This window comes from Podarcis muralis, chromosome 2 (genome assembly GCF_964188315.1).
Source record: "Podarcis muralis chromosome 2, rPodMur119.hap1.1, whole genome shotgun sequence".
Classification (NCBI taxonomy): domain Eukaryota; kingdom Metazoa; phylum Chordata; class Lepidosauria; order Squamata; family Lacertidae; genus Podarcis; species Podarcis muralis.
Window position 1 is genome coordinate 55,470,843 of NC_135656.1, and position 14,345 is coordinate 55,485,187.

The 14,345-nt window shown below is 43.4% G+C and overlaps 1 protein-coding gene across 3 annotated transcripts in view; it reads left to right on the top strand.

Annotated features, from left to right (window-relative positions):
* The window catches only part of SHROOM1 (shroom family member 1), a 44,464-nt gene extending 32,396 nt beyond the window's left edge, over positions 1 to 12,068 (top strand). For 2 of the 3 annotated variants that reach the window (XM_077924506.1, XM_077924505.1), the window contains 5 exons: positions 2,298 to 2,951; positions 4,205 to 4,783; positions 5,517 to 5,646; positions 9,958 to 10,230; positions 11,468 to 12,068. In XM_077924506.1, coding sequence (XP_077780632.1) covers positions 2,298 to 2,951; positions 4,205 to 4,783; positions 5,517 to 5,646; positions 9,958 to 10,230; positions 11,468 to 11,722 — 1,891 coding nt within the window. In that variant the 3' untranslated portion in view covers positions 11,723 to 12,068. The remainder of the gene's footprint in view (positions 1 to 2,297; positions 2,952 to 4,204; positions 4,784 to 5,516; positions 5,647 to 9,957; positions 10,231 to 11,467) is intronic. The other variant, XM_077924507.1, reaches the window with a different exon arrangement.
* The last annotated feature ends 2,277 nt before the right edge of the window (positions 12,069 to 14,345 follow it).

Genomic DNA, 14,345 nt, shown 5'->3' on the forward strand with positions numbered 1-14,345 from the left:
ACGAATGTATGTTCAGGCATTCTTGTGAATGTGCATGGTTGCTGGCATAATGGAATTGCATTCTCCATTCAGTTCCCATTCATTCCAGCACATATATTTGTTGATCTGTCACTTTGAAAACAAGTGAATAACAAAACATCTGTATAACTGAAAGGGTTTAATGGTTCTGCCTTCTGTGTAGCATTACTGGGATTGCAAATGAATGCAGTGGTTGCAGATAATGGTTTTAAAGAATACTCAGGATGGAATCAAGAATGAGTGCAGCAAATTCAAGAGTTGGAGAGTGTGGTGTTTGGTGTGTGGGGGTTTTTTTTTGGGGGGGGGGGGCATTACCACAATATCTCTGACTTGCAGATTTCCCCTACATCAACCATCAAATTCAGGGATATTTGAAGAAAGCAAGAACTTCTGGATCTTTAACAGCTCATGGAATTAATCCAGAAGAAGTCTTAATTTCTATCTAGCCATTTCTTTTTCCTTAGGAAGAACTTTATCTTGTGCATGCCACACTCCTTGGAATAAATGTTCATAAAACTGTCGTCTTGGTTCAGTAGAATCCAGTACAAATAAATTATTATTGTTATTGTTATTTATTTTCCTTTAGAGGGTCTTCACCAGTGAACAGGAAAATAAATAACAATAACAATAATAATTTATTTGTACTGTTTTTTGTTTTTTTTTAAATCCTGTTTTTAAAAGGTCTTCACTGCAGGTAGAAAACTAGCACAGCCTTGAGGAAGCCATGTTGCACAAGTTCCCCTCTCCTAGTTTGGTAGGTTTTTTGTTTGTTTTATTTTTACTTGCAGGGAGTTTTTGACATGAGGCAGCAGGGGGCATGTGGCGCCCATAGGGACAGGGCGTGCAGCGCCCACAGGGATGGCACAGAGCGTGCAGGGCCCATAGGGACGGGGCGCACTGCGGGGCCTCAGCCACCCTACAGCTGAGAAAAACCACCCTCCCACTATATATAAGGGTCTGGTGATTTCTGTTTCAGTGTATCTGAAGAAATGTGCATGCACACGAAAGCTTATACCCAGAACAAACTTAGTTGGTCTCTAAGATGCTACTGCACAATTTTTTAATTTATTTCGACTGTTGTTTGAGTCTCTCATGGGCCTCAAAATGTGAAGAAGAAAAATGTGAAATGGATGCAAATGGAGCAGAGGAAATTCCTCTCCATGTTCCAAAAGTGCAAACAGTAGTTCTGTTGCCCATTACTTGAGATCATAGCTCCACCATCTGATCTCCTGTTGAAACAGCATTTGACTTGCTAGGGGGAGACATGCCTAAGGAGAACAAAATGGAAGTTTCCTCTGGATCTGTTTATAACTCTTAAGATGTGTGCTTAAAATGGAACTTTAAAACCGAAGGGAGTTTTGGCACAGATGCAGTATAAAAAGACTGGTTAAAACTCAAGTTAAGTGAAGGATGGAAAAATATTTAGATGTAAGATTATCCCATCAGTTAGCACAGATTTATAGACTAAGGATGATACATTTTATTATCTTTCACTGACAGAGAAAGCCACAGGCCTGACTAGAATAGCACACTTCAACCTTCATCAGCTACCTCCATTTCCCGTACACTTTAAATTCTTCAGTTCCTTTCCAGAACGAAATGTGGTACCATAACTGCATTCCAGTGCATTAGGATTCCAGCTTCAAAGCAACTCATAAAAGTGCTTCAGATTTATTAGGTTTGCAGAGTCAGCTGCTCTAAAGGAAGGGAACACATCATTTTATAACCCACCTGCCCCCAATATACTCCTGTTGTTATCTGATGGCAGGGACATCTGCTCTTTTAATGCGTGCATTAATATAGCTAATGAACAAGTTGTTATTTGCACGCACACACACAAAAAGCTGGTGTTCATTACCTGAGGCGGTTGTTGCCCTGGGCAGAACCAGGACAGCTAAACACCCTTGAGAGGCAATAGCTAAGTGATCACATAGAAAGCCTTTCACAAAATCAATTTGCGTGTGTCAGTTAACATCACTGAGGGTCTGTTTACCTAGCAGATTTTACATATGAATGAGTAACAATTTGGGTATCAGAGAGCTTCCAGGTGCTTGCTTTTCATACTCAGGTTGCTGCTCAGGTTATGAATCTTCAAAGTTTAGTTTTTATTTTTCATTTTATCAGTGCAAGTGCTTCCCTACTGTTTCCATTTGGCGCTAGGTGGGGAGGGAAGCCTCATTCTGTAATTAGACAATGGAAGCTGGTCTGTTATGGCAAAGGATGAATGAAATGAAGTGACTTTGCTTTTTAATATGTATATATTTGAAACCAAACTTTAGCTCCCCATCAAAGGAGAAATTGGAAGCTGATCCATCTGACAAAACACATGCTCTGGTGGCTGCAAAGCAAAGTGCTGGAAGAAGAGGGGAGTCTATGGGGGAACCTGGGACCTCTGAAATGGCTAGACTGTCCCCATTGAGCCAAAGTACGGATCAGCTTCCCCATCTGAAGAGTTGGCATCTTTCCTCTGGGCTACAGACGGGCAAAGACTGGCAAGGAGAAAAGCATCCAAATACTTTGCAGCATTGTGAGCCTGCATCATCTGGGCTCAGACAGCCACATGTGGAAGCTGTTGGAGGACAAAGGGGGTCAAATTCAACAGCCCATGAACTGAAACAACCCCCTGCCACAAATAAAGTCTCACACACTTTCCCAAGTGTAAGCAGTGTACCCCTGCTTTTGGTTGGCAGGTTGCCTTCTCCCAACCTACCTTTGGAGCCCCTTCATTCTTCACCAGCCCCTCCTGCTCGTGCTGAGATGGACGATGAGGTTTTTAAGGAGTCTTTCGGCAGTGGCTCAGATGCAGCCTCTGACCTCCCTTCCCTCCATAGAGAAAGTAGGAGTTTTATTCCGAGCAGAAGAGCACCCCAGCCTGCCCCGATGCCTCCGGCTTCCACAGAAGGAAAGCAAGTCAAGGAAGAGCCTAGTACCAGGTAAAAAGAAACATTTCCATTTGGGGCCAATGTGTTTCTATTTATTCTGAGCTGCCATGTTAACTCAGAGAGAGGACACATGCACATATAACATGTACAATACGTAGAAGGCGATGCATTCTGCAACTCCCTGGGAAAAGCTCATAATCACTTTGGCACAATCAATTTGGCCTGGAAAAGTGCAATTTTGAAGGAGAGGAACAGAATGCTGCTGACGCTATAATCATGCTTGCCTCCCTCGACTGCGTCTTAATAATAGTCTTGAACGTCGGGAACTGCTGGGACTGGAACTGGGGATGTTTGTTTCTGTGTGCTGCTGTCCCATGTGGCAGACTATGGGAACTGCATCCTGGAGTATCTTCCTTGCTGCAAAGCATTCTCAGGCTCTGGACCAGCCTTCTCCATCCAGGCTCCAGGGGCAGCCCCTACCACTAGGAGGCATGATGCAGTCACCTCAGGTGACAGATGTTAAGGGGCACAGATGGCAGCATGTTGGGAGGGCAGAGATGTGTGTGGTACACAGCATAGTCTCTGTGACCCTTAAGTTTTTGGCCACATTCACACCATACATCTAAAACATGGTTATGCCATGCCTGAAGAATTTTATTGTATACAACACAACACAGTGGCGCCAATGTAACTCAAGTAACAAAAACAAAAGGTTTTGGGAGCACCTTTGTCATTAGCATGTCTGGTTAAATGTGGGGCAGGGGGTGGGAGAGCCTGAAAGACATTGCAGTTAATATCTGACTTTTGCTTGATGCACAGAAATTAATTAGATGCAGCTTACTCTTCTGTCCATGCAAGGAAGTGTTGTTTGTTGCATTTCTGTGTGATGGACACAGGAGCAGAATCAGTTGTGGGGAAAGGTAGCAGCCCCACACAATTCCTGTTGTGTACTCAATGTACCTTTTCAGGGGCTTGTACTTGAATAATCTGGTTTCCCCGTTAGTACTTGCTAGGTGTGATGTAGTCCTACTGGGTATGGCTCTGTGTGTGCACATGTGCACATGCTTATGTTTCTATACGATGGAAGAGAAGGCTGTGTGTGCTGCTTTGCCTTGCTGAAAGACAGTTGTGTTTCTGTTGTTCTTAATAATAATAATAATAATAAAACTGTTTATAAACCGACCAGTCATGAACCTGAAAGCAGGACTTAACCAGACATGGAAGCTTGAGTGAGTACTCCATCCCTAGAACCCAGAGGCAAAGAAGAAACACAATAATTTTATACAGCTTTGTCTTTCTTCTAGCTTCCCTGTCCATGAGAAAGAAGAATCTAGTCTTGGAAATAGCAGAGAAGATGAGAATTCTCCTGAAATTTCACACGGTGCAGACATGGCTCTTGACTTCCCGGCTTCCAAAGAACAGAACAGCAGACATTCTCAGCTGAAGAAAGAATTAAGTGACAAATTCCAACTTCCCAGTGCTTCTGGAAGAACCCGGTGGCAGCAATTAGAGGCAAATAACGCAACCCATGACTCAGAGAGCAGGGCATATTATTGCACTGCCTTGTTAGACAGCCAAGGACATAGAAATACTAGCCATCCATTAGCAGATTCGAGAGCTCTGCAAGATGAGCATGACTGTAACTTTCCAGTACAAGGCACAGATTTATCTTTAGCACAGTCAATATCGACAGAGGACCAAAGGTGTGAAGACCTTGCGGTTGAGATTATTGCCAAAGACAAGTCTCTGGTTGACATCCTCACGCCCCATCCCACCAGGAAGACTGCTTTAGATCTCATGGAAGGCCTTTTCCCTGTGAACATTTCAATGCCAGGCAGATCCTACAGAAGGAAGGAGGGAATTCAGTCTGTCCAAGAAAAAGAGTAAGTTTATATATTTCTTCTTATTTGTTTTTTATTAAAGATTTTCTTTAAGTACATACACTGTATTTTTATATGGCACAGAGAACCACAGGAAGCATACTTTGGGTAAGGGCAGGGGAATCCCATCCTGTTTTGCCACCTGAGGTGAAATGGGAAGGTGCTGCACAGAACTCACCTACCCTTGCCAGTTTGTTACCCTTGCCAAAGCCTCACTTACTGGGTCATGTGGCTTCCAGGTACCAGCGAGATCTCATGAGGGCCTCTGCAAAATTTTGCAGGGCACTCACAAGATTTCACCAGAACCCACAGCATATGCTTCTTCCTCACTTCGCCAGCAGGAAGGGGCACCTGTGATGACTCCTTCAAAACGGCTAACCACGTTTTCTCTCTCACACACATGCCCCACACCCAGCAGAATATTGGCTTCATACTCCACCCTACAAGAAAATCATTTTTGGGGGGAGTCTCCTTATAACCCTGAACTCCCATTGAGAAAATATACACCAGGGGCTCCTAACAAACTGCGAACTTTGGTGACCCAGCAGGCAGTACAGTATCTTTGTTGAATTAGTAATACTTTGAACGGCCTCCCCCTCCCAATGTTGGAGAGGCTGGGAACGTGGTTTTGAGTGCTGTCTGAGCACTTTTTTGTGATCAGCAATATCTCTGTTAATACATTATTTGTCACATTGTTAAAGAAGTATTTATAACGATTGTTTTTTTATTTTAACAGCCAAAGAAGCAGGGACTGTGCAGCAGACCCATCTCATGGGACTCAGAGTTTTCTTGAGCAAAGTACGGACCAAATTCTGAGTAAAAGCAGAGAAAGTCTTGATGATCCAGACAGCATTACATCAAAGAAAGTAGGTAGAGAAGTGACCATGCAATCCTGTATATTTTTATTCAGATAGAAGTTCTGTTGGGTTCCGTGGGACTTCCTCTCTGATATGTGAGTGTAATAGGGCTGGGGAAACTTCAGACAACCTTTGGACAACCATCCAGATCCAGATTTTTGAGGTCTCCTCAAGCCATGACACGTGACACATGACACACTAGCAGCCACCCTCCATCAGTTTCCTAAGCTTCCATGTTTGTCTGACTGCATCCTTTCATGCACATATATAGACATACATAATTGTTCTAGGATGTTGCCATTCCACAGTTAAAACCATGCTTAAGGTGACATACAACATTAAAAAAAAACATAATTACAAACATAACAAAAGTAGTCATAAACAATAAAAACCATCAAAAAGCACACAACCCAATTGAAACAATTTCCACATAAATTATAACACATAAAGAAATGAAGAAATAATACCAATAACAGCAACAACCTTCTCCAACATAAAACCCCTAAACAAACCCTTTACTTTCCTTTAGTCTCTGTCTTTTTCTCTCTCTGGTTCTCCCTCCTGCTCTCCTCCTCTGAAAAAATGAAGAGAACAAGACAGTGAAAGAGAAACCAGAGGCAGGTGGTGGGAGTTTAATAAGCCAACCTTAGTGGACAGAACCTAGAGCATCTAAATACATTCTAGGCCCACTGTTTGTTGTCATACATATGCCTGCCAACCTCCTGGTCAGGTTGGAGAGAGAGAGAGAGAGAGAGAGAGAGAGAGAGAGAGAGAGAGAGAGAGAGAGAGAGAGATGCAGACTAAGGGCTCATCCACACTTCCACTTGTCCTGTGCCTGGAAAGCACTGGTCAGAGTGGTTTTCCACTTGCCCCATGCTTTCTAGGTATGAATCTGAGCAGTTTTGCCTTTACTCTACCACTTCCCCCTGGAAAACATGCTCTTAAGCGCTAAATTGGAGCAAACGTCAATCCACAGAAAACCCGGTTGATGTTTGCTCTGATTCAGCAGTAAACAGAGGGTTTTCCCAGGAGAAGGTGGCAGAGCAACTGTGTGTACAAATGTGTATTTTTGTGTGCGCATGCGCGCGTGCACAGGCATGAAGATATGGCACTTCTCTCTGTGTGTACACGTATGCATGTGCATATGGTGCCCCTCTGTGTGTGAATGTGATGTGTACAGGAGGACATTAGCCCGAGAAAACAAAAGCACATGAAAACCAAATACCGTCTCAGCTGTGCCCAGTTACCTATTGATTTATGCAAGAGTTAAGCATGTGCTTCTTCCATTGAAATCAGTGGTGTTTTAACAAGGTTTAATTTGGCAGGCATGGTGCAAACATTCAGCTTTTCTGAAGTGACACACAAAGAAGAGCTATTACCATGAGATTAAAAACCATTTTTGTCAGAATATTCACTAAGGAATTAGCAACTTAGTTCCATCGCTTGTGCAGTTCTGATAAGTTTAAGTTGCCTTCCTTAACATCAACAGGTTTTTGGTCTTATTTTATCCTTTCCACTGTTGATGTCGTGATGTCTTTGCCAGAAGATCTGGCATACATTGGTTCCGTTTTGAATATATGCGGTTTCTTGCCTCAGATTCTCCTGCTTAGAAATAGCTTCATGGCTGTGAACGGGGTGAGACCAGGCCACGAACCCTACATGAATGAGACCTGGCATCCCGTGGGAATATGATACGCTTCGTTTTGAGATCTGGCAGCCCTTCCTATTGACAGGCTTGGTGTGTCATGTTGGCTTTCACAATGCAGAGAATGAAACCATAACTGAGGAAATAGTTATACTGAGGCTCCTTTGGCAGAAATCCCAGGTTTCTTTGCAAAGGAGGCTCGCTAGTCATTAAAACTTGGCGACATTTCAACTCTGCCAGTCATGTTCTGCCCACCTGTAACTTTCTTCGGCAGTTTATAAGCGGTTGCTTCCTATGATGAAGCTGACTTGTCCCAGCCATTGATATAAGTGCCAGTGTTGGATAGTAGTTTGAACGCCAGACTAAGATCAGAGAGCGCCAAGTTCAAATCCCCACTCAACAATGAAGTTCACTGAGTGAGCTCAGGCTACTCAACCCCTCTCTCCCTAACCTATCTCATAGGGTTGCTGTGAGAATAAATGGGTGAGCCAGAACCTCATAAGCCACTTGAGCAAGCCACAAAGGTAAATAAATAAATCATTGTTAAAACGTGGCCATGCTGATCTTACTGCCCTCTGTTTTAAAAACCATTTTAGGTGCCTACAGGGGCAGCCTAGTTAGTATAAGCATGCATGTTCAAGTTCCTGTGGCTGAATCCTGCCCATCACACACATAGACAGGACCCCCTTATTTATTCCATATCTGCCCTACCATGCTTTTCCCCATCTAGATGTTGATAAATCTTGGCATCAGACAGAGGTGTGGCTGCCTCAACTCTGATGTATAGTGACATTCATTGTGTGCATACCAGGGCCTTGGAGACAGGGGAATCTGACTTTATTGTAGAGGCTTTGAAATTGGGGACCAGTAGCTTGCTTTCCTCCACTTCCTGGAATCTATTTTTCCTCTTCTGCCTGATGCCTGCTTGAGGACAGATGGCTGAGCTAGACCCCATGGTGGTGTGAGCTATTTTGTACACTTATGGAAATGCCAGAAACAAAGTTCTTTGGGGACTGTAAGTCTTGAATCCCACTAGCAGATGAATCTCGTGGGGTGTCCAGAGCACAGTCTAGTCCTGTTGTATTAGATGAGTTTCAGCTGATGAGGCTCAAGGATGTGGACAAGGTGCTCAGATCACTCAGGGCAACCACTTGCATTTTAGACCTTTGGGGTGGTTCCAGTCCTACTTGGATGGTTGTTCCCAGAGGGTGTAGCTCGGGGAATGCTTTTCTGAAGGAGCAGGTTCATAGCTTAGGGGTACTCCTGGATCTTTTGCTGTCACTTGAGGCTCAGGTGGCCTCAGTGGCCCAGAGTGCCTTCTATCAGCTTTGGCTGGTGGCCAAGCTATGCCTCTATCTGGACAGAGATAGCCTCACTACTGTTGTCTATGCTCTGGTAACCTCAAGGTTAGATTACTGCAATGAGTTATATAATAATAATAATAATAATAATAATAATAATAATAATAATAATAATTATTTATACTCTGGCCATCTGGCTGGGTTTCCCCAACCACTCTGGGCGGCTTCCAACAAAATATTAAAATACAGTGGTCTGTTAAACATTAAAAGCTTCCCTAAACAGGGCTGCTTTCAGATGCATTATACGTTCAGAATCTTCAGCTAGTGCAGAATTCAGTGGCCAGGTTGCTCACCAGAGCAAGACAGTTTGAGTATATTACACCAATCCTGATCTGACTGCACTGGCTACCAGTTAGTTTCTGGTCCCAATTCAAATTGCTGGTTTTGACCTATAAAGCCTTAAATGGCTCATGACCACAATACCTCAAGGACTGCCTCTTTCCATATGAACCTACCTGGACCCTGAGATCATCTTCTGAGGTCTTGCTTCTGAGGTCTGGAGGGTGGCAACACTAGAACAGGCCTTCTCTGCAGTGGCTCCCCATCTGTGGAATGCTCTCCCCAGGGAAGTTTGCCTGGTGTCTTCATTATACACCTTAAGGCAACAGGCAAAAATGTACCTTTTAAACAAGGCCTTTGGTTGATTTCATTGACATCCTATGCGCTTTTAAAATGTGTTTTTTGGGGGGGGGGAGGGGATTATTGGGTTGTTTTTATTTTGATTGTATATTTTGTGGTTTTATATTTTGATTTTGTTCTGTGAACCTAATAATAATAATAAAAAATAAATAATAATAGCAGCTACTACCACCCAGGCCAAGCGGCGAAAAAAGGCATTCACCTAAGTAATATTTGCCAGCATTTTCATTATAATAAACTGTATTTGTTTTATTTCAGAATTGTATAGCTTTGCTCCTGCATTTTGTGAAAAGGCTTGCTTCGATCAGTTTTCTTGAAAATGAAGTATATACTCATAAGCAATTTTAGCCCAGGCTTTGTGTCCCTTTTAGGATATCCCTGTAACCTCAATAAGACAATTTTTTGTGGTGGCATATATGGAGCAATAGGCCTTCCTAGCTGTCCAATGTTTTAGACAGACTTGGATTTCCTTCACGCCCAATGAAACTCAACTAAGAGCTTAAGGCAGTAAAAAGAGGCTTATAAACCCTGCCATGCCAGGTAGGAGAGAATTTTGGCTCAAAATGTTCTCCTCCGAAGTGTTCCTTCAGGGCCTGCCACCTTATCCGAGAACCACCCTATTGAAACCTGTCTATCAAACCCAGTTCAGTTTCTCAATGGCTTCCTTCCTTGCAGAGAGAACTTATTTCCAGCATCCATTTGAAGCTACAGGCTCTGTGGCTTGAGAGGGAGCTTATCGAGTCTGAAGCTAAGGGGTATGCTGTGCGTGGCAAGGAGCTGGAGTCCCTGGTTCAAGACCTGTGTAAACCCAATGAGTATGAGCGCTACATGATGTTCATTGGTGATCTGGAGAAGGTGGTGAGCCTGCTGCTGTGCCTCTCAAGCCGCCTTGCTCGGGTCCAAAACGCTATGGAGAAAATGGATGAAAACACAGATGCTGAGGAGAAGGTGAGTTCCAAGGCAGGAACTGAGGGGAGGCTGTTTTACTATATGCCCTTCAAGATATGACTTTTCTGGTTGCCTGGACATAAATTTCTAAATCTAGACACCTGCTGCAACAATGCAGATTCCATGATTAATGGTGCTTAGGATCCGGTACGTAATATTGATCTTCAGCAGCTTGGGTGCTGCTGTGATGTGGCCAATCCCAGGCTGTTGCTGGTAACATTTGAAGGAGGGTGTGTGTCACTTGTCTGTAATGGGGTGAGAAAACACCATGTTGCCAGCTGTCCCCTATCTGACTTCTGCCCCTCGGAAATCTTGGATAATTTTTTAGTGTTCCACAATATGGAGGTCTCTCAGGCGAAGTATTAACTCTTGTTTGGAGACTGAAACTAGACACACGGCATAGGAGACGGCAGAGGAATTGGGAGTGGGGTGTATGGGATCCCTTTCATCTCTGGCCATTTTCCCCTTCAAAATTAGTTCCATAAAGTAAAAGATAGGTAGAAAAGTGGACAGAATGCTAGAAAGCTAGAAAGCTAGAAAGAAAGAAAGAAAGAAAGAAAGAAAGAAAGAAAGAAAGAAAGAAAGAAAGAAAGAAAGAAAGAAAACGGAAGCAGCTAGGGATGGGTAATGTTTTGCAGCCTTGTCTCTACTGCACCCTCAGGCTGGCAAGAAACTGTTCATACATTTACTGTGTGTTCCATTTAATTTGATCCTCAGCCAGTCTTTCCACCATAAGCTGTACCTGGTCAGACAAGCACAAATATTTGGGGGATGAGGGATCATTCTGCAACTTCAATGATGTTGGTAAAATCCACTTGTTTGCTCCGATCACATTTCTGTCACTTCTTGGGTCCATAAAATACACCACAGTTAACATGAGCCATATTGAAACCCAGCCAGGTGGGCAGGGTACAAATAATAAATTACAGTTACACAGAGTCTCTGCTGTTTTTATGTAACTTGCTCTGGTATTACTTTTCGTAACGAAGAGCAGATAATAAATATTATGAATAAATAGGCATCCGTGGGCATTCTCTGGCCACAATCCACACTCAGATTCATGGTAGATTAATTTAGGGCATGATAGGAATCATTTCCGGTTTTGTTAAAATACAATGCAAGTTCTAAACACGAAGTGTCAGGAGGACCAGTTGACTGACTACAGGACAGAAGGAAATATTCGTTGCATGTTATAATGTTCGCACACTAATTTCTGAGTTGTTTTTGTTGTCTTTAGCAGTCATTAAAAGAGCGGCACAGACTCTTGTCCAGGCAGCGGGAGGATGCAAAGGACCTGAAAGAGAATCTGGATCGGAGAGAAAGGGTGGTGTCGGGTATTCTTTCCAAATACATGACTGAAACGCAGCTTCAGGACTACAAGCACTTTGTACAGGAAAAGACATCACTATTGATTGAACAGAAGGACCTTGAGGAGCAGATTAAGTTTCTTGAAGAGAAACTGGAGAGGTTGGAGAAGAGTATTCCTACTTAAAGCCATATTAGCAGGCCGCTTGGTTTCATGAATGGAGCGACTGTGCTAGAACTCCATCTGTATCCATGGAAACATTTAAGAAGGGAGCAAGGCTGTGTTTGGTGACTTCACATAGGCATCTCCGTGCCTCAGTGCTGACAAGGGCTTAATTGGCCCAGGCAAACATTTTTAGGAGAAAGTGACAAAACCTTAACTGTAGGTGGCAATGCATTTTATCTTGGAATGACTGATGCAATGTGTATTGCCTTTCATTAATGAGCTGGTGCGCTGTTTTTCTTTCCTGAAGACTGCTGGTCTGTTTCCAGACTGACATCATCCCAATAAAGAATATATAAGTATCATAAAATGTTTTCCTCTTTCTGGATGGAGTGGGTATTTAATTGACAGGCAACGTTCATGTTTAAATGTGAAACGCCATAGCACCAACTCTGTGGCACAACACTTGCAGGCCTTTTAACAAACTCCTTTTCTAGTTTAACCACAGGGCTTCCCTCTAACAAAGGGAGCAGCTTGCAGGGCCAATAACTCTGGGCTCTATGAAACAGTCATAAAACCCAGCCTGGAGCTATTCAAGTACTAGAATTGTTTCTTCGGAATGTGGGTGTGCAGGATGTTGAGGAATACCCCTTTCCACCTGCCTTGCTCCCCTACCTTACTCTTACTAGGTGTGCTTAAAATTCTTTGCAATTCCCCATATACAGCCATATCTTTTTCAAAATATGTACCCAGATTTTATATGAAATAATTGGTATCCTATGAATGAATTTTTCTGGACAGCATTCCATTTAATTATAACATTCATTCCTTAAGAAGCAACAGACATAAGAAGCTGCCTTATACTGGGTCCAACCATTGGTCTGTTCTGATGGGTGCTGGCTCCAGGGATTTGGCAGTTCTTGACCAGAGCACCCTCAATGCTCCCCCCCCCTCCGCAATGTGGAAGAGGCAGGTCATTGCCTAATAATTCTCTTAAGCTGAATCTGATCTTCTTGAATACTCTGTGCAAACTGGAAATGATAACACTGTTAGAGTGCCTCTCTGCTGGCCTTGGCCAAAACCCAACTTTGTCACTATAGACTGTTGGGTGTAGAGGGCATAACTTTCCACTCGGCTAATCTATTCCAAATGCTGGTTGTGTTTAATACATTTTACAATGATTGATATATCAAAATGCTCATTTTCTCTGATGCAAGGATCTTTCCTCTCCAATTGCAACATAAAAATCAGAGTGGGGTAAATAAATACACATGGCATTTCTAGGCATTTAAAAATAATTAAACAAAAACCAAGTAACACAAAAACACAGGGTTTGGTGCAATATACAGCTCCAGGGAATGTACTCTTCCTACTGGCCATATGCTATGTTAATTGTTTTGCCACATCTTCCTTTCAAACACCCACCACCATTTGCACATTTGTCGGTTACTTTGACTGCCTTTGTCTAACTGAAGGACAAGGAAAGGGTGCTGAATGAGAAAAGGACAGAACTGGTGGACTAGAACGATCAGTTCAAGACTAGGATGGGAAACATGATGTTGTTGGAGTACAGCTCCCATCATCCCTGACCAATGGCTGTGGTGGTTTGGGGCAGATGGAAGTTGGAAGTCCAACAAAATCAGAAGGGGCAGTTGGTTCCTTAAACCAGAGAAGGAACACTGCAAGGCTCCAGTGGTTAATTGCAGTTAGGATGAGCAAAAGAGCTACCTTTCGGATCTGGATTTACAGTACTATCAGAGGTAATAGCCTTTTCTCTTACAATCAACAACCTGAGATACTGTGTAGGAGAAAGAGCTAGTATTCCTGACATTAAGCTCAGTTCCAAGGAAACCCTTTTGCCCATCACAGTTGCAATTAACAACCGAAAACTTGCCCATGTCTTAGACTAGGGGTCCGCTACCTGTGGCCCACGGGAGTTGTTTAACCAGCCCACGAGCCACCCCCAAACCAAGCCACCTTCTCAGCGAGAACCTTCCTGACCCCTGACTTAGGCCATATGCATCCTATGAGCTCCCACTGCCTGTTTGGGAAGTGGTGGGCACATGTTAGCCACAAACCATATCTAATCTTGCATCTATTCTATTGTTTCTTACGAAATACTGCATTTTTATGCATTCCACCCCAAACCAGCTTTGATCCAAACTGAGAAAGAGAACAATCCAACTGCATTTTGAGCCACAGCCTTTGGTCTCGTCCACACTCCCACTTGTCCTGTGCTTATAAACCATGGGTCAGAGCAGTTTTCTGCTTGTCCCATGCTTTCTAGGCATGTATCTGGGTGGTTTTGCCTTTGACCTGCTGCTTTCCCCCGGGAAACCTGCTCTTTAGTGCTAAATCAGAGCAAACATCCATCTGGAGAAAACCCAATCAATGTTTGCTCCGATTTAGCTCTGAAGATTGGGTTTTCTCAGGGGAAAGAGGCAGGGCAAGTGGAAGTCTGGATGAGCCCTTAGCTGCAGCAGCGCAGTCCTAAGCACAGAGATATAAGCTCCATTGCGTTCAATGAGGCCTGGAACCTGTGCAGATGTTATTACACCTGGCTATGCTCTGCAGCTAATTCCTCTACCCTAGTGTCACATCATCTTAGGAGTACATCTCTGGGAATACTGAACTCTAAGCATGCTAA